This window comes from Narcine bancroftii, chromosome 1 (genome assembly GCF_036971445.1).
Source record: "Narcine bancroftii isolate sNarBan1 chromosome 1, sNarBan1.hap1, whole genome shotgun sequence".
In the NCBI taxonomy this organism is placed as follows: Eukaryota; Metazoa; Chordata; class Chondrichthyes; order Torpediniformes; family Narcinidae; genus Narcine; species Narcine bancroftii.
The window spans coordinates 102,995,560-103,023,444 of NC_091469.1; the positions used below are offsets into that span (position 1 = coordinate 102,995,560).

The 27,885-nt window shown below is 44.1% G+C and overlaps 1 protein-coding gene across 1 annotated transcript in view; it reads right to left on the reverse strand.

Annotated features, from left to right (window-relative positions):
• Positions 1 to 2,500: 2,500 nt before the first annotated feature.
• Positions 2,501 to 27,885, reverse strand: part of LOC138744810 (apical endosomal glycoprotein-like) — an 88,863-nt gene continuing 63,478 nt past the window's right edge. Inside the window, exons 10-16 of the mRNA XM_069901911.1 lie at positions 22,679 to 22,769; positions 21,502 to 21,648; positions 18,446 to 18,577; positions 13,475 to 13,602; positions 12,638 to 12,755; positions 6,702 to 6,880; positions 2,501 to 2,603 (exon numbers count right to left, since the gene is read on the reverse strand). Coding sequence (XP_069758012.1) covers positions 2,568 to 2,603; positions 6,702 to 6,880; positions 12,638 to 12,755; positions 13,475 to 13,602; positions 18,446 to 18,577; positions 21,502 to 21,648; positions 22,679 to 22,769 — 831 coding nt within the window. The 3' untranslated portion in view covers positions 2,501 to 2,567. The remainder of the gene's footprint in view (positions 2,604 to 6,701; positions 6,881 to 12,637; positions 12,756 to 13,474; positions 13,603 to 18,445; positions 18,578 to 21,501; positions 21,649 to 22,678; positions 22,770 to 27,885) is intronic.

Here is a 27,885-nt window from a genome sequence, read left to right on the forward strand (position 1 = left end):
AAAGGCTTCTAGCGAACCAGTAGACAGCATGCATTGTACCTCCAGGATATCCTGACATATCCTCAAGGGGGGAGCAAGGCTAGAACCTTCAACAGCTGCTGTATGGACCTGACAATGGCCATTTTGAGAATGTGTTCCAGGTTGTATGGATAGAGATTTACTCTGTGTATAACCCGTCCTATGTATAACCCTAACCTGGGAATGTGTGATGGATCAGTGTAGAGCAGTGGAACACCTTTTTTTTCCACTCACATACCACCTTAAGTAATCCCTATGCCATATGTGCTCTGTGGTATTTCCATGGGCAGTGAGAATGCTGAACACCCACAGGAGCTGCTCACACTAAACCTCCAAGAATCATTTCTACAAAACAATATTTATTTTTATAGATATAATACTTGTTTTACATATGTATTATTTGTCTGTTTGCGTTATGTTCAGTTGTTCGTCTGCGTGTTTTTGCACCAAGGACCAGAGAATGCAGTTTCATCAGTGCGGCTTTCGCGCAAACAGAGGAACTACTGACATGGTCTTTGCCCTCAGACAGCTCCAAGAAAAGTGCAGAGAACAAAACAAAGAACTCTACATCACCTTTGTTGACCTCACCAAAGCCTTCAACACCGTGAGTAGGAAAGGGCTTTGGCAAATACTAGAGCGCCTCGGATGCCCCCCAAAGTTCCTCAACATGGTTATCCAACTGCACGAAAACCAACAAGGTCAGGTCAGATACAGCAATGAGCTCTCTGAACCCTTCTCCATTAACAATGGCGTGAAGCAAGGATGCGTTCTCGCACCAACCCTTTTTTCAATCTTCTTCAGCATGATGCTGAAACAAGCCATGAAAGACCTCAACAATGAAGACTCTGTTTACATCCGGTACTGCACGGATGGCAGTCTCTTCAATCTGAGGCGCCTGCAAGCTCACACCAAGACACAAGAGCAACTTGTCCATGAACTACTCTTTGCAGACGATGCCGCTTTAGTTGCCCATTCAGAGCCAGCTCTTCAGCGCTTGACATCCTGTTTTGCGGACACTGCCAAAATGTTTGGCCTGGATGTCAGCCTGAAGAAAACTGAGGTCCTCCATCAGCCAGCTCCCCAGCATGACTACCAGCCCCCCTACATTTCCATCGGGCACACTGAACTCAAAACAGTCAACCAATTTACCTATCTCGGCTGCACCATTTCATCGGATGCAAGGATCGACAATGAGATAGACAACAGACTCGCCAAGGCAAATAGCGCCTTTGGAAGACTACACAAAAGAGTCTGGAAAAACAACCAACTGAAAAACCTCACAAAGATCAGCGTATACAGAGCCGTTGTCATACCCACACTCTGTTCGGCTCCAAATCATGGGTCCTCTACCGGCATCACCTACGGCTCCTAGAACGCTTCCACCAGCGTTGACTCCGCTCCATCCTCAACATTCATTGGAGTGACTTCTTCACCAACATCGAAGTACTCGAGATAGCAGAGGCCGACAGCATCGAATCCACACTGCTGAAGATCCAACTGCGCTGGGTAGGTCATGTCTCCAGAATGGAGGACCATCGCCTTCCCAAGATCGTGTTATATGGCAAGCTCTCCACTGGCCACCGAGACAGAGGTGCACCAAAGAAGAGGTACAAGGACTGCCTAAAGAAATCTCTTGGTGCCTGCCACATTGACCACCGCCAGTGGGCTGATATCGCCTCAAACCATGCATCTTGGCGCCTCACAGTTCGGCGGGCAGCAACCTCCTTTGAAGAAGACCTCAGAGCCCACCTCACTGACAAAAGACAAAGGAGGAAAAACCCAACACCCAACCCCAACCAACCAATTTTCTCTTGCAACTGCTACAACTGTGTCTGCCTGTCCCGCATCGGACTTGTCAGCCACAAACGAGCCTGCAGCTGACGTGGACATTACCCCTCCATAAATCTTCGTCCACGAAGCCAAGCCAAAGAAAAAAAAAGAAAAACTTGTATAATCAGATGACAATAAACTTGACTTGGAAAAAAAAGGTTGAGAGCCACTGGTGTGGAGGCCTTTCCTTTACCTGAGATACAGGGTTCCATTCTTCCACCCTGACCTGTGAATAATTCAGAGAGAAAGAACTAGGACAAGAGTGGAGAGAGGCACAGAAAAGTTGTGGGAACCTGAATTGGCAAAACCAGTTCAAATCCTATTGCAGAGAACAAATGCTCCTTGTGTTTGGAGCTCACCTTACTAGATTTGTAGCCCTACATCCAGCCCTGTGTGGCCTTGAACATGGCACTTTGCAGCCCTGTGTGACGCCCCATGTATAGTCTTATTTTGCCCTTTGCATTAACCTGCATTTTCCCCTGTACATTGGCCTGTGTTCAGCTTTGCATGTCAACCTGCGTTTGATCCTGCATATGGCCCAATCTCTCAGTCTAAGGCCTACTTCCCAATGGTTGCAAACTGACCTGTGAATGATCTAAAGTGAGCAAAATCAGCAAATCATTCAGAAGAAAGGACTCCCAGACTCACAAGCTCTTTATTAAAGAGATTTTAATCGTACATGAAATGTTGGGTCAGAGGCATGCTGCTCCTCCTCAGTCTCACTGTGGATCTGGTGTGTCCACAGTCACCATATCCTGTGTATGGAAGAGAACAGGGGTTCAGTCTAATAATCTGACTGGCTGCATTTCCATTGGTGCATAGGGAAACATAGCCAAGAAATGACCACCAGACACTTAGACACAGACAGACACTGTGCTCCCACGGAAAGAAGCCATTCAGACCATTGTCCTCATGCAGAATGACACATTCCCAAAAGATGGAGTAAAGACAACCTAACACAAGATTTTCAGAGAGAAACCTTTCATTTTTTCAATGTCTGTTCACAGCTCAGAGCACAGCATGAAGCATGAGAAACTAAATATTGGAAACATGTAATAACATTAACTAGAGAGGAAGTCAAGAACTGAAGTTGCTGGAACCTTGAGTGAACAAGGAGACAATGGCTAAGAAGGGACTGAGAGATGAAGGGATGCTGGACGCCAAGGGTGTGAGAGGTGAGAGACAGGTAGATGAGAAGATCATGGAGTGTTAGGGGGTAGGTGAGGGAGTTGAAAGAAAATGAGATCAGGAACAGGTAAAGTGAAACCAGATTGGGTTGGGAACCTAAAAACCTATGAACTTCGAGTTCATGTCATTGAACTCTAGACTACACAGGAGGAATGTTGCTCCTCAAGTTTACATTTGGCCTCACTCTGGAAATGGATAAGTTAATGACAGACATGTCTACCTGGGATCAATGAAGAGAATTAAAGCAGCTGGCAATCAGGAGACCCGATGTGCCCAAGGACAGAGGGTGGTGCTCAATGAAGAAGATGATACTTATGGAGGCCAAGTCATTGGGTGTATTTAAGGCAGAGATTGATAGGTTCTGGATTAGCAGATGCAGGTGGAGGGGCAGGTAGAGTTGAGGTGATAGAGAGGCTACAGAAGGACTTAGGCAGATTAGGAGAAAAGGCAGAGAAGTGGCAAATGAAATACAATGTCGGAGAGTGTTCGGTCATGCACTTGGATAGAAAAAACAGGCAGACTATTTTCTAAATGGGAAAAAAATTGTAAATACCCAGATGCAAAGGGGTCTGGGAGTCCTTCAGCCTGAAAGTAAACTTGCATGTTGAGTCAGTAGTGAAGAAGGCAAATGCAAAGCTGTCATTCATTTCAGGAGGGATGGAATATAAAAGCAGGGATGTGATGTTGAGGCTTTATAAGGCACTGGGAAGACGTAATTTGAAAGTATTGTGAACAGTTTTGGGCTCCACATTTAAGAAAAGATGTGCTGACGTTGGAGGAGGTTCACTAGGATGATTCTATGAATAAAAGGGTCATCATATCAGGAACATATGATGGCTATTGGACTGTTCTGGTTAGAACTTAAGAATGAGAAATTTCATTGAAATATTTCATATGTTGAAAGGCATGGACAGAGTAACCATATAACAATTTAGAGTACGGAAACAGGCCATATCGGCCCTTCTAGTCCGCACCGATTTACGTGAAACTCCATTAGTTCCACCTAGCCACTCCCTTGCCCATAACTCTCCAACCCCCTATCATCCATGTACTCATCTAACCTCCTCTTAAATGACAGAATTGACCCTGCCGCAACTACTTCTTCTGGAAAATCATTCCACTCAGCCACCATTCTCTGAGTGAAGAAGCATCCTCTTATATTACTCCTAAAGTTTTGCCCCCTAACCCTTAACATGACCCTTTGTACCAATCTCCCTACCTCAGGGGAAAGAGCCTATTCACATCTACTCTATCTGTATCAAATCCCCTCTTAACCTTCTACGCTCCAACGAATAAAGTCACAGTCTACTCAATCTTTTTCCATATTCAAGATACTGCAATACAGGCAACATTTTTGTAAACCTTCTTTGAACCCTCTCTACCTTATTTATATCCTTCCTATAATTTGGAGACCAGAAATGCATACAATACTCCAAACTTGGCCTCACCAATGACTTAAACAGTCTCAGCATCACCTCCCAGCTCCTATATTCTATGCTATGATTTATAAAGGCCAGTATAGGAAAATCCTTCTTCACCTCCCTATCTACATGGGAATCTACCTTTAAGGATCGCTGAACCATTATTCCAAGATCCCTCTGTTCCTCAGCATTCCTCAATGCCCTCCCCTTCACTGCTTATGTCTTGTTTTGGTTATTCTTCCCAAAATGAAGCACCTCACATTTACCTACATTAAAAGCCATCTGCCACCTTTCAGCCCACTTTTCCAAACAGTCCAAATCCTTCTGTAGTCCATGAAAACCCTCTTCATTATCCACAACTTCCCTTATTTTTGCATTGTCCGTAGATGTTGAAAGTTTGTTTCCCATGGTGGGCAAGTCTAGCACAATAGGGCACAACTTCAGGGTTGAAGAGCATCCAGTTAGAACAGAAATGCAGAGAAATTTATTTAGCCAGAAGGTGGTGAATCTCTGGAATTGTCACAGGCAGTTGTGGAGGCCAAGTCATTTAAGGCAGAGATATGTAAGTTCTTGATTATCCAGGGCATCAAAGGTTATGGGGAGAAGGTTGGGCAGTGGGGCTGAGTATCAGCTCATGATTAAATGGTGAAGCAGAATCAATGGACTGAATAGCTCTGCTCCTATGTCTTATGATCTATACCGATATGAGAATTTGCTCTCACTGAAGTAGAGGAGGCCACATTGAGTGCAGAGAATGCAGTAGATTAGGTTGAACAAGGTGCTTGTCTCACCTGGAAGGACTGTTGGTGATCTTGACTGGAGGTGATTTGGAGTGGGAGGTGCCTAAGAGGAAGACTCATTAATTTTGGGTGGGAGGAAGATGAGATGCAGATGAAGGGTCCTCCTAAAATGTTATTGGGTCCGTGGAGAAGGGCAAAGACAGAGAGCTTGGAGAAGAATGAAAATTAAAGTAACAGGAAATCAGAAGCCCAGGGTCGCTCCTTCAAACTGAACACAGGAGTTCCATGTTCCCAAGCTGTGGTTAGTTTCTCCAATGCAGAGGAAGCCACATTTTCATCACTGAATACAGCTCACCATACTGGAAAAAGTGCAAGCGACATAGGATTATGTAAGGAGACAATGCAGTGATCTTTACTCGATTTCAACCCTGTGCCCTGGGAGTATGTGATTGGACAGTGCAGAGGGAGTTTCATTCTGTGTCCAACCTATACCGTCCCAGCCCTGAAATCAGAGGACATAGGTTTAAAGTGAGGAGGGAGAGATTTAGTAAGAACCTGTGGGGTCTTCTTTTTACACAGAGAATGGTGAGTGTATGGAACAGACTGCTGGAGGAAGTGGTTGAGGCAAGTACTATTGCAATATATAAGCATATAACAATTACAGCACAGAAACAGGGCAGTTTGGCCCTTCTAGTCCATGCCATACACCTTCTCCCACCTAGTCCCATTGACCCACACCAGCCCATAACCCTCCACACCTCTCTCATCCATATACCTTTCCAACTTTTCCTTAAATATTAAAATCAAACCTGCATCTACCACTTCAGCCGGAAGCTCAGGCTTAAGAAACAAATGGTTGAATACATGGATAGGATGGGTTTAGAGAATATGGGCCAAATGCAGGCAGGTGGGACTAGTGTGGGTGGGATATTTTGGCTGGCATGGGCAATTTGGGCTGAAGGGCCTGTTTCAATGCAGTGTGACATGGAGGTTATTATGACGAGAAGTTAAATAAATCATGACAAAGTAGATAGAAAGGGGGAAATAAAGGTCAAAGCATGACAGGAAGGGGCAAAAGATGTAAACAAATGTGTACAAATGTGTAATTTTTTGAAAGACTGAGGAACTGAGTGTAATGGTGAACCTGCACAGATGAGGCCTGAGACATATCTGCTGTGATCCTATTGAATGGCAGGGGCCATATAGAGTGACCTACTCCTGCTCCTATTTTCTGATTTCTTTAAGCTTCGTTTATCTTTTCAGGTATCCATTCCAACTTCCTACGTAATCTTGTTTCATTCACCTCTTCAGTTTGCTAATTAACTTATATTACTTCCCTGGGCAAACAGTTTCTCTTTGTTTATATTTTCCAAGCTGTTTCTATTAAATCTCCGAATACCTTCGTTGATTATTACATACGGAGAATGGGACACCTCCCCTCCGTGGGATGTATCATGTAATTGCCTCCCTTCTCCACCATCCCCAGTCCCACCATCAAAGGTACCTTGTTACGATTTCGATAGCTGATGTTGTCAAAGCCGAACAGTGACCGGGGTCCATCCAATCTTCCATGGAAGCAGATGCTCCTGTTTTTTAACCAGTAATTTGTACCCAGAGCAAGACAAACCACCAGGGCCAACACAAGGATCACAGCAGCAACAATCCCAGGAGTGTTGGTGACACCTGCAGTCACATACACACCACAGTCAGCACATTCTCCTCATCAGCATAGATGTTGGACAAAGGGCCTATTTCAGAACTGTAAAACTCTGCAACAATTTGCTCTATTTAACCTGCGCTGGCCCTGCCTTGGGAGACAATGCAGAGTGATCTTTACTCGATTTCAACCCTGTGCCCTGGGAGTATGTGATAGGACAGTGCAGAGGGAGTTTCATTCTGTGTCCAACCCATACCGTCCAAGCCCTGAAATGATATGATGGAACATAGTAGAGAGAGCTTTACTCCATAACTAACCTACACTGTCCCAGCCTGGAATTCTATGATGAAACATAGTAGAGAGACCTTTACTCCGTAACTAACCTACACTGTCCCAGCCTTGGAATTCTGTGACTAATCCACACTATGGAATTATATGATGGGATACTGTGGAGAGAGCTTTCCTCCGTGATAATACTGGACAATGAAGATTTTGCTTCCTGAACACTTTGGATGCATTTTATCAATTTTGCGCTACTGATCACGAAAATCACTTAAAAATTTCCTATGACATACTCTTTTATTTTAGATATAACCTATTTTTATGATTTCCATATAACCATATAACCACTTACAGCACGGAACAGGCCAGTTCGGCCCTACTAGTCCATGCCATAGCAAATCCCCACCCTCCGAGTCCCACTGACCAGCACCCGGTCCATACCCCTCCAGTCCTCTCCTCTTCATGTAACTATCCAGTCTATCCTTCAATGTAACCAATGATCCCGCCTCAACTACGTCTGCCGGAAGCTCATTCCACATCCCTACCACCCTTTGCGTAAAGAAATTTCCCCTCATGTTCCCCTTATAATTTTCCCCCTTCAATCTTAAACCATGCCCTCTAGTTTGAATCTCCCCCACTCTTAATTGAAAAAGCCTATCCACATTTACTCTGTCTGTCCCTTTTAAAATCTTAAACACCTCTATCAAGTCCCCCCTCAATCTTCTACGCTCCAGAGAAAAAAGCCCTAGTCTGCACAACCTTTCCATGTAACTCAAACCTTGAAATCCTGTCAACATTCTTGTGAACCTTCTCTGTACTCTCTCTATTTTGTTTATATCTTTCCTATAATTTGGTGACCAAAACTGTACACAGTATTCCAAATTTGGTCTCACCAATGCCTTGTACAATTTCATCATAACCTCCCTACTCTTGAATTCAATACTCCGATTTATGAAGGCCAACATTCCAAATGCCTTCTTCACCACACCATCTACCTGAGTATCAGCCTTGAGGGTACTATTTACCATCACTCCTAAATCCCTTTGTTGCTCTGCACATCTCAATAGCCTACCATTTAATGCATATGACCTATTTAGATTTGCCTTTCCAAAATGTAACACCTCATACTTATCTGTATTAAATTCCATCAGCCATTTCTCAGCCCACACTTCCAGCCTTCCTAAATCACATTTTAATCTACGGTAATCTTCCTCACTGTCCACAATACTACCAATCTTTGTATCATCCGCAAACTTGCTTATCCAATTCTCCAGCCCTACTTCCAGATCGTTAATATATATAACAAACAATAGTGGACCCAGGACCGATCCCTGAGGAACTCCACTACTCACCGGCCTCCAATTGGACAAACAATTTTCTACCACTACTCTCTGACACCTCCCATCCAACCATTTCTGAATCCATTTCACTAACTCCTTATTTATACCTAATGCCTCCAACTATTTTCCTAACCTCCTGTGGGGAACTTTGTCAAAAGCTTTACTAAAGTCTAAATAGACAATATCCACAGCTTTCCCTTCATCAACCTTTTTTGTAACCCCCTCGAAAAACTCAATCAGGTTTGTCAAGCATGATCTACCCCTGACAAAACCATGCTGATTACTCCCTATCAATCCCTGTACCCCCAAATATTTGTAAATACCATCCGTCAGAACACTTTCCATCAACTTACCCACCACAGATGTCAGACTCACGGGCCTATAATTCCCAGGTTTAAATTTGGACCCTTTCTTAAACAGCAGAACCACATGCGCCACCCTCCAATCCTTTGGGACTACCCCCGCGACCAGTGACATCCTAAATATCTCTGTTAATGGCCCCACTATCTGTCCACAAGCCTCCCTGAGTGTCCTTGGGAATATTTTGTCCGGTCCAGGAGATTTATCCACCTTTATCTTTTTCAACACAGCCATCACTACCTCCTCGGTTATCCTTATATGCTTCATGACCTCCGCACTATTTTTCTTTACTTCAACTGGTTCAATATTTTTTCCCTAGTGAATACCGAGGCAAAGAAATCATTCAAAATTTCCCCCATTTCCTCTGATTTCTCACTCAGCCAACCCTCGCTATCTACAAGTGGTCCAATTTTATCCCTCACTAATCTTTTACTTTTAATGTACCTATAGAAACCCTTTGGATTTATTTTTACTCTGTCTGCCAAAGCCTCTTCATGCCTTTTTTTGGCCTTTCTAATTTCTTTCTTAAGATTCCTTCTACACTCCTTGTAGTCCTCCTTCAAACTCTCAGCTCCCTGCTCTTTATACCTCTTGTACACCTCCCTTTTTCTCCTAACCAAATTTCCAATATTCCTCAAAAACCAAGCCTCCCTATGACTTCCTGTACTATTTTAAGTCTACTAGTATATTGCCCACAAACCAAGCTGTTTTGGTCAATCCAAGCAAGCCTGGGCATGCACTCAGTGCAGGTGCTATACAAAGGTTATCTTAGGCCTGGGCATGTTTGGAAGGCTTTTAAAGATGTTGTTGAGAATTTTCTTGGCAACTACAGAGTACCAAACTACATCCAGCTGCTTTACAACATGCTTCAAGCATACAAAACCATTTTCTGCATTCGCACTTGGACTTCTTCCCTGCTGATCTTGGTGCATTCAGTGATGAACATGATGAAAGATTTCACCAGGACTTTGCAACATGGAAAAGCGGTATCAGGGCAACTGGAATCCATCAATGCTGATCAACTATCATTGGACACTGACATGAGAGGCATCAGATGCTGAGTACAAATACAAATCAGTGGCAAAACATTTTTAGGTCTATCGAACTAACACAATGTGTCAGCATCATTATGCGAGAACACATGCTAAATTCAATTAAAGTTAATTTAATGTTTCTCCAAGTTCCTAAGTGATACAGCAAATCTGAAATTATCTTTATGTTCAGCCTGAAGTTGCCTATCATAATTCTAATTTTTTTTCAGGAAGCAAACCTTTTGAAAGAATTTGTTGTTCGGAACAACCTCCAAGTGTCCTAGCCCTGGAACCATGAGGGGAAGAGCAAAAAGGAAGCTTTACTTGTTTGTGTGCTGCCCCTATCCTAGAGTATGTGATGGATGGTGTGGAGGGAGCTTCACTCTGTGTTTAAATCATTTTCTAAAATTTCAAAATACCTTTTCTCAGAAGATCTACATCAATTTGGCTTTTCTAATTAATATTATTCTATTACTTAATATAAAAATATAACCTTTCATCATCCATCTACAAAATTACAGTAAATAGTTTAGAGGATCTTAAATTTTAACTAATTTGTGTCAGAGACAGGAGGACCCTACACTGTGGCCTGACCACTGAGTCCTTAGATTTTTTTAAAACCATAACATCATTCCTTCATTTACAAAGCTCACAGCAACTTCAGATCAGAATGTGATCCTCGCTGTCCAGGATGCACTGCAGCCCCTGTGGTGCCCACCAGTGCCAGAAGGCCTGCAGTAAGCTAGTGGATACTTGTGCACCCTCTCACTCTCTTACACATCAGAACCAAGTATTCAAAGAAGGGCTGCAGCCTTTGAGATAGCCTGGAAGTTCATGAATCCTCATGTTCCAGGCACTGTTCCATGCAGCCTTCACCATTACAGGTCTCCAATGAGAAGGGGAAGAGACCTCCCTGCTGCCAGTTGGCAGAACAGACCAGTTGGGCGATAAATGAGGGTGAGGATGTGGAGGATTTGAAGGAGCCGTCCAAACAGATAACATCTCCATATGGCACAGGGGCACAGAGGGTGTATCCAAGAGTCTGGTTATGTGGGACTGGCTCCTGAGGATGGGGCCTGGGTCTGATGATCAATTTTAGCTGAAAATGGGCGAGGAGCGGGAAGATCAGCCTGGTTAGGGTCACCCCCAATTCAAGAGACCTGACAATCATTGTGAGAGCTCTGTCGGAAGCTTCAACCTTGGAATTAAGTGGTGTCTGTTACCGTTCAGAGTACATCGGCGTAAGCTCGGAGGACAACCTCAATGTCTAACTGCGCAGAGCCAGCCCTCTCATCCGGAGACAGGGGACTGATTCAAAATACGTGGAGCACTTCTGGCTGGATGTGGGGCAACCCTGATGTACACCTCTTCCAAAGTGAAGGGACACCATCAGGACAAACCAGGCCCTCTGCAACAACATACAAGGCCACGAAATTCATCATGAGTCCAAACACACACAGTCCCAGAATGGTATTCGTAGTGATATGTTTTCTCCTTGTACCTGTGTGCTGTTGTATGTATGAGGCTGGCCCGCCCACTAATGACTCATCTCCTATGTCTCCTCTCCTTATGACCTGGCCATAAAGGTCAACCTCCCTCCCCCCTTCTGGCATTCCTGTACCTGGATCCAGGCCAGCCAAAGTCTTGTGTTTATTAAAGCCTATCATCCCCCTGCTCTCGACTTTGTGGTTATTGAAAGAACCTATCAGAATTCATAATCCACCCTGTCAACCATATTCTCCTGGTAATGGGAGAGGTCCAGCCCTCTGGGAAAGATGGACCAGATGGATGTTGTCCTGGATGGACCTGCATGGGACTGCGTAGGACTGATCAGGGTGGATCATGTGGGCAAGCATGAATCCCAATGGGGTAGATATGACCTAGGTAAGGATCCAATAATCTGTGTTGAATGGGGAACAGGACCCCAATTCTACAGGTGGCGGACATAACTTCTCCAAGGCAGCAGGACAATGAATGCCATGCATGACAAGAAGGCCATCTCTGTTGACCTCCCCGGAGCAGTCATCTCTGCTAGAGTGACCCTCTGGGGTCACCCTCAGTAGGTTTTCCTAGTAATTCTCAGTGGATTCCTCCAGGGAGAACAAATCTCTTTCCCTGCCCTGATAGTTTGGGACAAGACAGTGTGAACAGAGCTTCATTCTGTGTCAAACCCAGGGAGTGTGTGATGCGACAGTATAGAGGGAACTTCACCCTGTGTCTAACACTGGGAGTTTGTGATGGGAGGCATGGGGTAGCTTCACTCTATGTCTAACCTTGGAAATGTGTGATGGGATGGTGTAGAGGGAGCTTTACCCTGTGTGTAACCCTGGAAGGTGTGATGGGACAGTGCAAAAGGAGCTTCTCTCTGTATCTGACCCTGGGAGCATGTGATGGAACAGTATAGAGGAAGGTTCACTCTTTCTGACCATGGGAGTGTGTGATGGGATGTAGCGGAGAGAGGTTCACTTTGTATCTGACCCTGGGAATGTATTATGGGATGGTGTAGTGGGAGCTTCACTCTGTGTCTAACCGTAGGAGTGTGTACTGGGACAGTGCAGAGGGGGCTTCAATCTGTGTCTAACCCTGGGAGTGTGTACTGGGTTGGTGTAGAGAGAGTTTCTCTCTGAGTCTCTTCCATGTGCTAACTGTGTGTGATGGGAGAGCTACAAGGTTTAGCAGCAATGAATCAGATCAGACTTCACTCTATGCACTGACTGGTTCCCTCAAACTCTGCAGCCACTAGAGAAGATTCACTCTTACACCATCTTACCGGAAACTTCTTTATCCGTTCTAACTCCCTGACAGTTCACACCACGGCGATACTTGATGTCGTCAATGGCAATGTACCCAGTCTCTCCTTCGTCCGACTTTATCACTTTAAAACCAACCTAAGGTGGGACACATCCTGTCAGTGTTGAGCCTGGCAGCCTCGATAACATGGGGTGTACTGTCTTGTCTGTAGCTCATAGCTGGCTGACCCCACTCACCCCCTCTGGAAGTCCCAGTCAGTACCTCCTCAGCATAAACAAGTTCATCACCATCACTGCAGTGGAGAGGTGGATGGCCATCCCGTGCTGAGGGGGTGTCTGGGTCATTCCTCAGGGATGTAGGGACAGTGCTGAGGTGGTGTGGGATGGGGAGAGTGATGGAGGGTGGGGAAGGGGTCAGTGAGGGTGTGAGTGGGAGGGGTGTGAGGAGTTTGGGGGAGGGGTGTGGGGGACAGGGTGTGATGGGGTTTTGAAGAAGGGTGAGGGAGTGTGGGGCAGGGGTGGCAACACTGAAGATATTGCACTGCGTTGGCCAGGGGCAGTACTGAGTGAATGGATACACAAATAACAGGCCAACAGGTGGAGAAGGTAGTTTGACGGGAGTTGGGACGAGAGGACTGAGGTTGGCTGATGATTGAAGGAATAGTGAAATAAGGGTGGTGGATGGAAGTGGATGGGATGGGGTGATTTGGTGATGGGGTTGGGGAAGCTGGTGGATTATTAGCTGGGATGTATGTGAAAATGGTAGATGGCAGCTCAGTTTGCTCTATAATTCACTTACTTTCATTCAGTTAGGCCTTGAAAGAAACAAGTCCATCTGCAGCAATGCCTCTCCTTACCTGGAACACCACAGTACTCTCCACGGTAATGTTGACAAGTCGCCACTCCTTGGTAGAAAGATCATTTGACTCCCACAGGCTGAAATCCTTATTTGAAATGTATCGGAAAACTTTCAATGACCCGTGGTCTGCAAACAATTCACACAAGCATTATCAATAGCTCTGGTGAGGAACTGGGGCCTCAGGCCAACGAATGGAGCACCTCCAGGTTCAAGAACAGTTATCAGGTACTTGAATCTCCCCATCCTACCCTAACCCTAACCAAAACACTTGTCTACACTAGCAAAACATCACTTCTTCTTGCACTAACTGCAAGGGTGAGTATTTATTTATTTACCTACTTTTATTTACCAATTTTTTCTCTGTCTTTGTATATTGTGCTAATTTAATTAATGCTACTCTCATAGGTGTATATTACACACCCGTTTGGCTGGAGCAAGTAAGGATTTCTCTGTGTCTGTACCATGCACTTCATTTCCAATATTCTCCTTTGTAATTTAGTTTCGCTGCTAAATTTTCATAACCTTGTTTTCTTTCTCTCAGATTCATAGTGTCACAGAGCATTGAAAGAGATGCTTTGACCCAATCTGCCCAAAATGTCCCACCCACACTAGTCCCACCTGCCTGTGTTTGGCCCGTATGCCTCTAAACCCACCTTATCTATGTATGCGTCCAAATGTTTTCTCTAACATTGCAATGGTACCTGCCTCAACTGCCTCCTGTGGCAGCTCGTTCCATGCACCTACCACCTGTCACCAAATCACCCCATCCCATCCTCTTCCCATCACCACCCCCATCTCATCATCCCCCCAATCATCTGCTGACCTCAATCCCCTCGACCCAATTCCCCGTCAAACTACCTTCTCCACCTGTTTAAAAATATTACCCTTAGGTTCCTGTTAAATCTCTCCCCCACTCACCTTAAACATCTGGTTATCAATTCCCTACTCTTGGTAAAAGACTCCCTGAATTCACCAGTCTATTCCTCTCATGACTTTGTACACCTCTAAGACATCACCCCTTATCCTCCTGCACTTCATGGAATAAAGCCCTATCTTGCTCAATCTCTCCTAGTAGCTCAGGTCCCTGAGTCCTGGCAACATCCTCATAAATCTTCTCTTCACCTCTCCAGCTTGACAAGATCCTTGCTGAGGTACGATGACCAAACCCGAACATCAATCTCCAAATGGGGACTCGCCAACATCTTATACGACTGCAACATGTCCTCCCAATCTCTGCACTCAGTACTCTGACTGATGAAGGCCATTGTGCTGAAAACCTTTTCGATCACCCTATCTACCTGTGTCACCACTTTTTTTTTTTTTTTTTTTTTTTTTTTTTCTGTGTCACCACTTTCAGGGGATTATGTACCTGTACTCCTAGATCCTTCTGCTCCACAACACTACCCTGATTCCCACCATTCACTGTGTTCGTCCTACACATGTTAGGACCCAACCACCACCCCCAATATGCACCACCTCACATTTCTCTGCATTAAATTCCATCAACCATTCCTCTGCCAACCTCCCCAACCGAACTGCCTTCACTATCTACAATACCAGACATTTCAGTGTCATGCACAAACTTGCTAATCATATCGTGTATGTTTTCATCTAAATAAAGATAAAGATGACAAACAGCACCAAACTCTGTGGCGCATCACTAATCATCAGTCTCCAATCCATAAAACATACCACCTTCACCCTCTGCCTTCCACCATGAAGCCATTTTCTATCCTTCCTCACCCTGGATCCCATGCAATCTAACCTTCCAGAGCAGCCTACAGTGCAGAACCTTATCGAAAGCCTTACTGAAATCAATATGTACAGCACCTACAGCTCTGCCCTCATTGACTTTCTTGGTAACATCTTCAAAAAACTCAGTTACTTTTGTGAGATGTGACCTCCAAGTTACAAAACCATGTTGACTGTCTCTAATCAGCCCATGCCCATGATAAAGTGATGAACAAGTTGTGTGGCAGATAGTTAGGTGAACAGCTACAGCTAGTTCCCAGACATTTAGTACATGGTGAATCACAAGGGAGATGACTACAGCAGCAACACATCATCTGCCCTGTCAGGCATATATAACTATATAAAGACAGAGAGGGAGAATGGGAGAGAGACAGACAGACAGAGAATGGGAAAGAGGAAGAGATGGGGGAGAGAGAATGGGAAAGAGACAGACAGACAAAGAGAATGGGAGTCCAAACATATCTTTAAATATAAAACTACAGCATTGTGCTTTACCTCAACAAACACCTTTTACTCACCAAAGTTCACCCTCCAAGACACAGGTGAAATATGGGGTGAAACACAAGTCTGCAGATGCTGATTGTCGTACTACTAAAAATACAGAAGTCCTGGAGAAACTCAGCCAGTCTCATAGAGTCCATAGGAGGTAAAGATATATGACTGATGTTTCGGACCTGAGCCCTTTCTGAAGGTCAATAAATACTGGGTCCTGAAGTCCATGGGTTGTGTGAAGGCATGATGTTTTTTTAGCACTGCCCTCCCATAGCCATCTGTGTCTTGGAGGATGAACTTTGATGAGTAAAGGGTGTTCAATAAGGTAAAGCGCAATGCTGTAGCTTTATATTTAAAGGATTGAGTTGATATATGCTTGACAGGGCAGGTGATGTGTTGCAGCTGTCGTAATCTCCCTTGTAACTCACCATGTAGTAAGTGTCTGTGACTCAAGGGATTTTGGAGCTGAGTTGCTGAGCTAGAGTCTGAGATTCAGACACCGTGATACCATGGCAACAGTTAGAGGGGCGGTAGTGAGTGATCACAAAACAGATGGAGGGGTAGTGCCCTTCTGTACTGCAAAATTCATAGTTAAGGACAGGAGTTGTGGATGCAAGTCTGGCAAGGATGGACATCCAGAGGTGGACTGAAGGAGCCACACCCCCTTGTACCTTCCAATCTGTGTAGATGAACAAAGTGACCAGAGGACTGTGGTACGTAGGGTTATTTGAATTGAAAGTGAATGTATTGATAATAGGGGCAGGATGGTTAAAGATCAAAGTAATAGGTTATGAACACAAAGACCCAGGATGGAAAACAGCATGCTAACAGGAGAGTCAATCTGCAGAGGCAGGGCAGGCAACTAATTGAAATGAAAATGAAAACGTGAACTTGCGCATGGAGGCATAACAAATATAAATTAATGGGTACAATCCAATGGTCCTCATAGGTATCTAGTTACAAAGATCACTGATAAATAATCCAGGATACCCAACTTTTGGAAGCAATATTACACACAAGAATGTTACCATAACATTGCCATCAGGCTGCCCTTGGTTGGGACTAATTGATCTTTCTTTTCATGTCATTCTTTACTTTGTAAATTGTGCTCGTTACATGGCTGTATGAATGCTTGAGACAACCTTCCTGCAGAAGAATCCTTCTCACCCCACCAAGTGACAAATAAATTTAAATTTAAAAAAAACTTAGGGCATAAGTTATAGGGAGAGACTGGGACAGTTCTCCTTAGAACATTGGAGACTACGGGGGACCTTATGGGGGATTATAAAATTATGACATGCATTTACAAGGTGAATGGTCACATTCCTTTTCCCAGGGGAGGAGAATTTAAAACTGTAAGGCATAGGTTTGTGAGAGGGGAAGGATTTAAAGGGACTTGAGGGGAAGTATTGCCACACAAGGTGATGGGTATATGGAAGGACATTCAAGAGGAAGGAGCAGAGGTGGGTAAGTTGCAAGGACAGGTACATGAAAGGAATGGTTTAGAGCAGAAGTTTTCATATTTTTTCACCCACAGAGCTTTACTTATGAATGGACCACCAGTGGGGACAGGGATGGCAGTTCTAGAGTGGATGAGGATATGAGCATAAGTAAAACTGAGTATTAGAGAAATTAATACTAAGAGGCAATAGCAATAAATCACCAGGATTTACACCCTAAGGTTTTCGAGACAGTGGCTCAGGAGATAGTGGAGGTGCTTGTTATCTTCCAAAAGCCCATTAATTCTACAATGGTCCCACAGAATGGAAAGTAGGAAATGTTAGCTGACCATTTCAGAAGAAAGGGAAACTATAAATTGTACTCCAGTCGGCCTGGCATGTGGAGTGGGAAATGCTGGAATCTATTGTTAAAGAAGTGCTGACAGAGTACTGAGAAAATAATCAAAGAATTGGACAGAGTCAACATGGATTTGTGAAAGGAAAAATATGTTTGACAAATGGAAAAGAGGTTTTTTTTCAGTTGTCAGCAGAACAGATACGATGAAATGGTGTATCTGGACTCTGAGATGGATAACAATAATATGCAATCCAGAACCAAATTGGACCACACACTGGGGTACAGATCCACACGCACTGACCTTCACTGGGATACAGATCCACACGCACTGACCTTCACTGGGGTACAGATCCCACACACACTGACCCTCACTGGGGTACAGATCCCACGCACTTATCCTCACTGGGGTAGATCTACTCAAACTGGCCCTCACTGGGGTACAGATCCACAGACACTGAGCCTCAATGGTATACAGATCCCACACACACAGACCCTCACTGGGGTACAGATCCACCCACTTATCTTCACTGGGGTAGATCTACTCAAACTGGCCATCATTGGGGTATAGATTCACACACACTGACCCTCTCTGGGGTACAGATCCCACACACACGACCCTCACTGGGGTACTGATCCCACACACACTGACCTTCACTGGGGTACAGATCCACACACATTGACCCTCACTGGGGTACAGAACCCACACACACAGACCCTCACTGGGGTACAGATCCCACACACTGGCCCTCACTCAGGTATATCCACTCACACTGACCCTCACTTGGGTACAGTTCACACACACAGATCCTCACTCAGGTATATCCACTCACACTGACCCTCACTGGAATACAGATCCACACACACTGACCTTCACTGGGGTACACATCCACACAATGACCTTCACTGAGGCTCTGTGGCAGGAACTTACCAAGCTGCTTGTTGAGTTTGGTGTAATAGTGAAAGGTGAGGCATGAGCCCTTGGTCGGTGGCAGGTGTTCACTGAGTAACCATGCAGTGTTTCCTGCACTGATCGCCTGAATGTCCACAAACATGTAGTGACCTGGGAAGAAAGGAAGTCATTCATTTATCTAGAGTCTTTCCCAACCACAAACCTGTCCTTTGCATATCAGAGGCAATAAATATGGGATGAAGTCTGAGCGCTGTCAAATCGTGGGAAAGACAAGTGGACGAGTGTGATTCGGGACTGATGTCTCCTGCTGTCTTTCTAATGCATTCAGACAGGAGGCTGCCTGATCCCAGGAGAACCACTGCCCCCAGTCCACAACCCCTGGGATTAGGCAATGTTGGGTCAGAGAGCAGGGTAAGAGGTCCAGCCTCCAGTCATAGCTGGTTGGCTGTGAGGGTGATACAGGACCTCAGTGACAGCACCTTGGAGCCTGTGTAGGGAGGATCTCCCAGCTGTGTGCTACTTTTGTGGGCAGGAGGAGACCCTCTTCCACATGTACATTGGGTGTGTGAGGTTGCAGCCCCTCTTTGCATTTCTGAATGGGCTACTCCTCGCATTCTGGTTGCATTTTAGCCCAACACTCTTTATCTTTGGCCACCCAGTGAGGAAGAGGGCAGGAAGGAAGGGGGACGTCCTGATGGCCTTGCTCTTGGGCCTGGCCAAACTGTCCATCCATGGCTCATGGAAGCGAGTGGGTCAGGGCTCACCCAGCAATGAAGTGCTGGACATCTTCTGGGGTACGTTCGCGCCTGGGTGTCTTTGGAAAAAGAACACACGCTGTCCATGGGAGCCATGGAGGGGTTTTGGGAGTGCTGGGCACTGTGGGATGTGTATGTCATCCTTGACAGGGATGGCAATATTTTAATATAACTAGATAGTTTTCTTGTGGTTTGTGTATAGTAATTGTTTGGTGACTCCAATATATTTGTGCAATGATGTACATATGAAATAAAGTTAATTTTTACAAACAAAAACACAAAGAAAAGGGAGGAGTCCTACTCACAGCAATAGAAGCCAGGCAGTGCAGAACATTACCACTGTGTGTCAGCACCACCCCACCTCATCACCCTTCACCCTGCCACACCATCTCCGCCTGCCACTGACTTCTCCTCACCCCCATCAGTCTTCTTCCTTCCTCAACCCATGCTAAATATTCCTTCCTCAGCAGTCAGCTTGGGAAGGTGTGAGTGAGAGTCTCCCACTAACTTTGTGACCTCCCTGGGCACTCTGACCTCCCCCCTGACCCAACTCTGGGCACAAGCTGACTGACATCCAATGACTTCAATCCCTCACACCCCTTCCCTCAGAGTCACCTTCCCTAGATTGAATGGCTCTCCTTCAGTAACCTTGAGCATAGACAAGATCTCCAGTACCTCTAGGGACAGGCTATGACCCCCAGTGACTTTGGGCACAAACCTGGACTTCAGCGACCTTGGTCAGAGACTGTGACCCCTAGTGACCTTGGGCACAACCTGAGTCATTTCAGGCACAGACAATGACCCCCAGTGCAAAGAATTCCACAGATTCACCACTCTGGGAAAAACATTTTTTACTCATCTCAGTCCTAAAAGACTTTCCCCTTATCCATAAACTGTGAACCCTGGTTCTGGTTTTCCCCAACATCGGGAACAACCTTCCTGCATCTAGCCTATCCAATCCCTTAAGAATTTTATGTTTCTTTAAGGACCCCCTCAATCTTCTAAATTCTAGCAGTATAAGCCTAGTCAATCCAGCCTTTCTTCATTTGCAAGTCCTGCCAGCCCTGGTATCAATCTAGTGAACCTTCTCTACACTCCCTCCATGGCAAGAATGTCTTTCCTCAGATAAGGAGCCCAAAACTGAACACAATACTCCAGGTGTGGTCTCACCAATGCCCGGTACAGCTGCAGTAGAATCTCTTTACTTCTGTATTCGAATCCTCTTTCTATGAATGCCAACACTTTCCTCACAGCCTGCTGAACCTGCATGTCCACTTTCAATGACCTATGCACAGCAACACCCAAGTCTTGTTGCATCTCCTCTCCTTTTCCTAAACAGATATCATTTAGGTAATAATCTTCTCTCCACATTATATTGCATCTGCCATGCCTTGGCCCACTCACCTAACTTGTCCAAATCACCCTGCATCCTTCTAGCATCCTCTACACAGCTAACCCAGCCATCCAGCTTTGTGTCATCTGCAAATTCGGATATGCTGCTTTCTATTCCCACATCTAAGTCATTGATATATATTGCAAATTACTATGGTTCCAGCACTGAGCCTTGAAGTATCCCATTAGTCACTGCCTGCCATTCTGAAAAGAACCTGTTTATTCCTACTCTTTGCTTCTTATCTGTCAACTAATTCTCTATCTACCTCAATACCATACCTCCTATACAGTGTGCTTTAGGTTTGTACACTAATCTCCTGTGCGGGACCTCATCAAAAGCCTTCTGAAAGTCCAGATGTACCACATCCACTAGTTTTGCCTTATCCACTCTACTGATTACATCCTCAAAAAATTCTATTAGATTAATCAGACATGATTTTCCCTTCACAAAACCAGGCTGACTCTGTCCAATGATACCACTACTCTCCAAATGTGCTGCTATCACATCTTTAATAACTGACTCTAGCATTTTCCCCACAACCGATGTCAGGCTAACTGTTCTATAGTTTCCCGATTTCTCTCTCCCTCCCTTCTTAAAGAGTGGGGTTACGTTGGCCACCCTCCAATCCTCAGGAACTAATCCAGTATCTAAAAAGTTTTGAAAAAATTATCACTAATGCATCCACTATTTCTTGGGCTACTTCATCTGATCACAGACAGAGACAAGTGACCCCAGCACCTGAGTGTTGCTGCTCACAGACTGTGAGAGTCCCCAGACTCTGAGGTGGGGAGGAATACTCCTGCTCATTGGTTTTCACTGCTCTCACTGCACAGAGTTTGGCCCAAACTTCTGGACTTTGAAGTTGTTGTAGGCACAGTCCCTGATCCAAAGGTGATGACCTTATGCCAGCAGGATTTGTAACCCACCTTCCCAGGTGCCCAGGGTGTGGTCGTGGGATGGTGCGGTGAAGCGGCTGGGGGCCTTGCCGCTGCTCCAGTTCCAGTCCACGTTGTCTTTTTCTGGGTCCAGGACATTCCTCCATCCACACAGGCCATCTTCAAAGTCACAAGCACCTGGGAAAAGAAGCGCATTCATTGACTCGATGTCTCTCTCTCTCACACACACACACACACACACACACACACACACAAAACACACACACCCCTCTCTCTCTCTCTCTCACCTGCCCCTCTCTCTCTCCCCCTCTCTTTCCCCTCCCTTCTCTCTCCTCTCTTTCTGCCCTCTCTATCATTCTCCCTCCCTCCTCCCTTTCTCTCTCTCTCTCCCTCTCTCCTATTCTCTCTCTCCCATTCTCTCTTCCTCTCTCCCCCTCTCTCTATTCCTCTCTCCCATTCTCTTTGTCTGTCTGTCTCTTTCCCATTCTCTCTCCCCCCATCTCTTCCTCTTTCCCATTCTCTGTCTGTCTGTCTCTCTCCCATTCTCCCTCTCTGTCTTTCATTCTCTTTTGCTCTCCCTCCTCCCTCTCTCTCCCATTCTCTCTCTCTGTCTTTCATTCTCTCCCTTCCTCCTCCCTCTCTCTCCCATTATTCTCTCTCCCTATCCCTCCATCTCCTTTTCCCTCCTCTTTTTCTCTCTTTCTGCACCCGCTCCTTCACCCGTTGATCACAGACTCTGTCTAGTGCGAACGTCCCAATGGGGCTTACTGGGGGCTGTAGGCACTGCCACCAGATGGCATGGCAGGGTTGGTGCATCACCTTATGCCAACGGCACCCATGGTTATATTTTACAGTGAGGTGAAACCATCAGGTATCACAGAAGCAGACCCTGGGGGAGCCCTTGCTTGCTATCCCTACTTTGTCCCTGTGCAAATGGGTCCAGTTGGCATGCCATGTCACCTGTCAGCTTCAAGAAATGACTGCCATCCTTACAAATATGCCAGCCTGTGCCTGGACTATGGGAAAGGAAAAGGCAGATAAAACAGGCAGCAGGACTCTAAGTTGCCGAGCTTCCAGGAGTCTCTTACAGGAACACCACTGGTTGGTTTGCCACCTGTCACCTGTGGACCAAGAGCAGTGGAGAGCAGGCAGGGACTGCAGGACATCCATATCCACAGCCGCGGTCAGAGGACTGGCCATCACTTACCTATCATTGAACACTGGGTGAGTTCCAACATGACATCATCAATGGCAATGTATGATAAGTCTGCACCTCCTCCAACTGCTTCAAACAGCAACTGCAGATACAGAGTGTCAGTAATCACAGTAACGGCATTCCCCGGTAACGCCATTCCCCGGTAACGCCTCTCCCCAGTAACGTGACTCCCAGTAATGCCACTTCCCAGTATTGCCACTTCCCAGTAATGCCACTGCCTACTAACAACACCCCCACCCAGTAACGTCAGTCCCACCAAGTATCATCACTCCTGCCAAGAAAAATTGCTCTGAGTTTCACCTTCCGCAATTCGTATCATCACTCCTCTGAGGACCTTCGGTCCTACCCCTGGTAAAAATGTTTCTGCAGCTATACAGCATGGATACAAGCCCTTCATCCTAATCCTTTCCCTCATGTGGTGACCAGAACAGCACACAATATTCCAATTCTTAAACTTAACACCTCTACCTACAAAGCTAATTGCCTTGTTTGCTACCTTATCCACATATGATGCATTTTCTTTGAAACATGAACTTGCACCCCACAGTCTCACTGCAAATCAATGCTTCCAAGGTCTTTGCCTTTTCCTGTATATGTTTGGTCAGTATTAAACAACCCAAAATGCATTAGCTTACATCTATCTGGATTTAATTTCATTTGCCACTGCTCCACCCCAACTTTCCAGCTGATCTATGTCCATCTGCATCTTTTCACAATTTCTCTCACTGTTTGCCACCCCACCAATTATTGTGTGGCCACAGATTTACTCATCAGAACACAGGCAATCTCAACTAAGTCATTGGCATATACAGTATTTAACCAACATCAAAGGATTTACAAAGAGTGGAATGGGACAATTTGTTTTATGGGCAGGATGTAGTAGAGAAATGGAGATCTTTTAAAGGTGAGATTTTGAGGGTACACAATCTTTGTGTTCTGTTAGATTAAAAGGCAGGGTCAAAAGTTTGAGAGAGCCATGGAAAGGGATATTGGAAACTTGGTTCAAAAAAAGAGGGAGACCTACAATTAATATAAAAAACAAGGAATAAAGGAGATGTGTAAAGAATACATTGAATATAAAAATAATCTTAGAAAAGCTAAAAGAAAGTACGAGGTGGCTATAGCAAACAGGGTGAAAATCAATACAAAGGGTAGTCTCCAGGTTCCGACAGGATTTTCCCCAGGACCTTGAGAGAAGTTAGTAAGGAAATAGCAGAGGCTCTGACAGTGATTTTTCAAATGTCATTAGAGATGGGTATAGTGCCGGAGGATTGGCATTTGCACATGTGGTTCCGTTGTTTAAAAAGGGTTCGAGGAGCAAGCCTAGCAATTATCAGTCTGTAAGTTTGACGTCTGCAGTAGGAAAATTAATGGAAAGCGTTCTTAGAGAGTATATATAAGATAAGTATCTGGAGAGACAGGGTCTGATCAGGAACATTCAACATGGATTTATGCGTGGAAGGTCACGTTTGACCAATCTTGTTGAATTTCTTTGAAGACGTGACTAGGAATGTTGATGAGGGTAGAGCAGTGGATGTTGTCTATATGGACTTCAGTAAGGCCTTCGATAAGGTTCTGCATAGGAGGTTAGTTAGGAAGATTCAGTCATTAGGTATTAATTTTGAGATAGTCAAATGGATAACTGTTTGTCAAGCTGGAGGCTGGGGTGCCTCAGGAATCTGTATTGGGTCCATTGTTGTTTGTCATATACATTAATGATCTGGATGATAGGGTGATAAATTGGATTAGTAAATATGCAGATGATACTAAAATAGGTGGAATTATGGATAATGAAGAAGGTTTTCAAAGATTGCAGAGGGATTTAAACTGCTTAGAAGAGTGGGCTGAAAGATGGCAGATGGAGTTTCATGCTGAGAAGTGTGAAGTGCTTCATTCTGGAAGGAATAATCAACACAGGACATACGTAGAAAATGGGAGGGCATTGAGGAATGCAGTGGAGCAGAAAGATCTAGGAATAATGGTTCATCGTTCCCTGAAGGTAGAATCTCATGTGGATAGGGTGGTGAAGAAGGCTTTTTGTATGCTGGCCTTTATAGATCAATGAACAGAATACAGGAGTTGGGAAGTGATGTTGAGACTGATCAAGGCATTGGTGAGGCCAAATTTAGAATACTGTGTGGAGTTCTGGTCACTGAATTATAAGAAGGATATCAACAAGGTAGAGAGAGTGCAGAGAAGATTTACAAAAATGTTACCTGGGTTTCAGAATCTAGATTACAAAGAAAGATTGAGCAAATTAGGTCTTTATTCTTTGGAGCGTAGAAGATTGGGAAAGGATTTGATAGAGGAATTTAAGATAATGAGAGGGATAGGATAGGGTTTTTCCCTTGAGGGTAGGAGAGATTGAAACAAGAGGTCATGAGTTAAGAGTTAAGGGGCAAATGTTTAGAAGTAACATGAGGGGGAACTTCTTTACTCAGAGAGTGGTGGCTGTGTGGAATGAGCTTCCGGAAGAAGTAGTGGCAGCAGGGTCCATTTAAGGAAAAATTGGATATGTATATGGATGGGAGGGGAATAGAAACATAGAAAATAGGTGTAGGAGTAGGCCATTTGGCCCTTTAAGCCTACACCACCATTCATTTTGATCATGGCTGGTCATCTACTCAGTGCCCAGTACCTACCTTCTCCCCATACCCCCGATCCCCTTTGCCACAAGGGCTAAATCTAACTCCCTCAAATATAGATAAGGAACCAGCTTCAATACTTCCTGTGGCAAAGAATTCCACAGATTCACCACTCTCTGAGAGAATGTTTTTCCTCATTTCAGTCCTAAAAGACTCCGCTTATTCTTAAATTGTGACCCCTGGTTCTGGTTTTCCCCAACAACATGAAACAACCTTTCTGGATCTAGCCTATCCCTTAAGAATTTTATACTTTTCTATAAGAACCCCCCCCCCCGCCCCCAATCTTCTAAATTCCATTCCTCCTCTCCTGGAAGTAATGAACCAGATAGAAGAAACACAAAACTTACCAGATTCATGTAAGTCAGCAATAATTACTGTAATACCAAAGATGGGGAAGAATCCACTAACACCAGCATCATATAGACCAATATCTTTGCTTAATTCAGATTATAAGATAATAGCAAAATTATTAGAAAACAGGTTGGCCGACTGTGTACCAAAAATAGTAAAACAAGATCAAACTGGATTTATTAAGAAAAGACGAATAGCGGATAATGTCTGTAAATTTATTAATCTAATTCATGCAGTTCATGGAAATAAGAAGCCAACAGTGGCTGTTGCTTTCGACGCAGAAAAACCTTTGACAGGGTAGAATGGAATTATTTATTCAAAGGATTACAGAGGTTCAATCTACAGAAAAATATATTAATTGGATTAAAGCATTATATAATGGACCATTGGTGAAGGTAACAGTAAATGGATATGTATCAAACCAATTTAAATTAAGCAGGTCAACTAGGCAGGGATGTCCATTATCTCCCTCACTGTTCGCTTTAGCAATAGAACCATTGGTAGAACTGATAAGAACAGAAAATAAAATAAAAGGGATAAAAATAAAGGAAAAGGAGTATAAAATCAGTTCATTTGCAGATTACATCATAGTATACTTAACAGAACCAGAAATAGCAATAAAAGAACTACATAAGAAATTGAAGGAATATGGAGAAATATCAGTGTACAAGATCAACGCAAAGAAAAGTGAAGTGATGCCAATGAGTAATGCGGATTATACAGAATTTTAAAAAGAATCACCATTTAAATGGCAAACATGAGCAATCTGATTCCAAGGTATTAGGTTAGATAATAATTTAAGCCACTTGTACAAATTAAATGATCAGCCACTAATAAAGAAATTGCAGGAAGACTTAGAACATTGGAAAGAATTACCGCTAACATTTATAGGGAGGGTAAATTGCATTAAAATGAATGTCTTCCCAAGGATACATTACTTATTTCAATCGTTATCAATTCTCTTAACAGAGAAATTCTTCAATGAACTATAGAGAATAATAAGGAAATTTTTATGGAAAGGGGGGGAAACCAAGCATAACGATAGATAAATTAACAGAGAGGTACAACCAAGGTGGTTTGCAGTTACCAAACTTTAAAAATTATTATAGAGCAGCACAATTAAGGTATTTATCAAATTTTTATCAGACAAGGGAAAAACCAGATTGGACTAAGATAGAGCTAGATAAATTAGGGGAGAAGGTACCAGAACATATACTTTATAAGTGGGATGAAAAGCTGGTCCTATATAAAAGCTCACCAGTACTGCATCATTTACTCAATATATAGAAGAAGATTCACTTAGAAAGGAAAAAAACAAATTAGCAAATACCAAAATATTATTGACGCAAAATCAGCTAATCCCTTTTACAATAGATAACCTTACCTTTAGAGAATGGGAGAGAAAAGGAATTAAAAGAATAGAAAATAGTTTTTTGGGAAATAATTTATTAACATTTGAACAAATGAAGTACAAATATGGAATAACTCATGGTACAATGTTTGCAAACTGTCATGATAATGAATATTTATGAGATGTACCAGAAGTCACGTGGTATGAGAGAGAGATAAGAACACAAGCAGGAGAACAAAGGAAAACGGGAGAATAAAGCCACTCAGAATTTTACCTGATAAAACTTGTGTTTAATGTTTCCTTAACTTCACATTTCGGGCCACAAATGTGACATTGGCGACGAGGATGAAAGAAGCTTGAAGAAAATTAAAGACTAAACAAGATTACAGAGGATTACAGACAACTTCAAGGTGATAAGAATTTTCTCTTTGCTTAGTACTTTTGGGGCTGGAATATTTCCTCATGGCTGGTGCAAACTGTGACTTTTGAACACATAGTGGAATTGCTCATTTTAACCCGACTGGTGATGCAAGTACTGTAAGTGTGAAGTGGAAGGCATGGCTGGAAGAATTTGAATCCTACACCGACAGTCGTGGCCTATTTCTAGATACCGGTACGGTTGAACAAAAAGCGCAGAGAAGGGCGTTACTTCTTTTCACTGCTGGAGCTGCAGTTCGGGAAACATTTAAGACACTTTTGAATACTGGAAGAAAGGATGAGTACCGGAAAGCGGTAGATGCATTAAATGCACACTATGTAGTGACACCGAATGCTACATTTCAACGCCATTTGTTTCGGAGAACGAGACAAGAAGATGGCCAGACAATTGCTCAGTACATGACGAGACTACG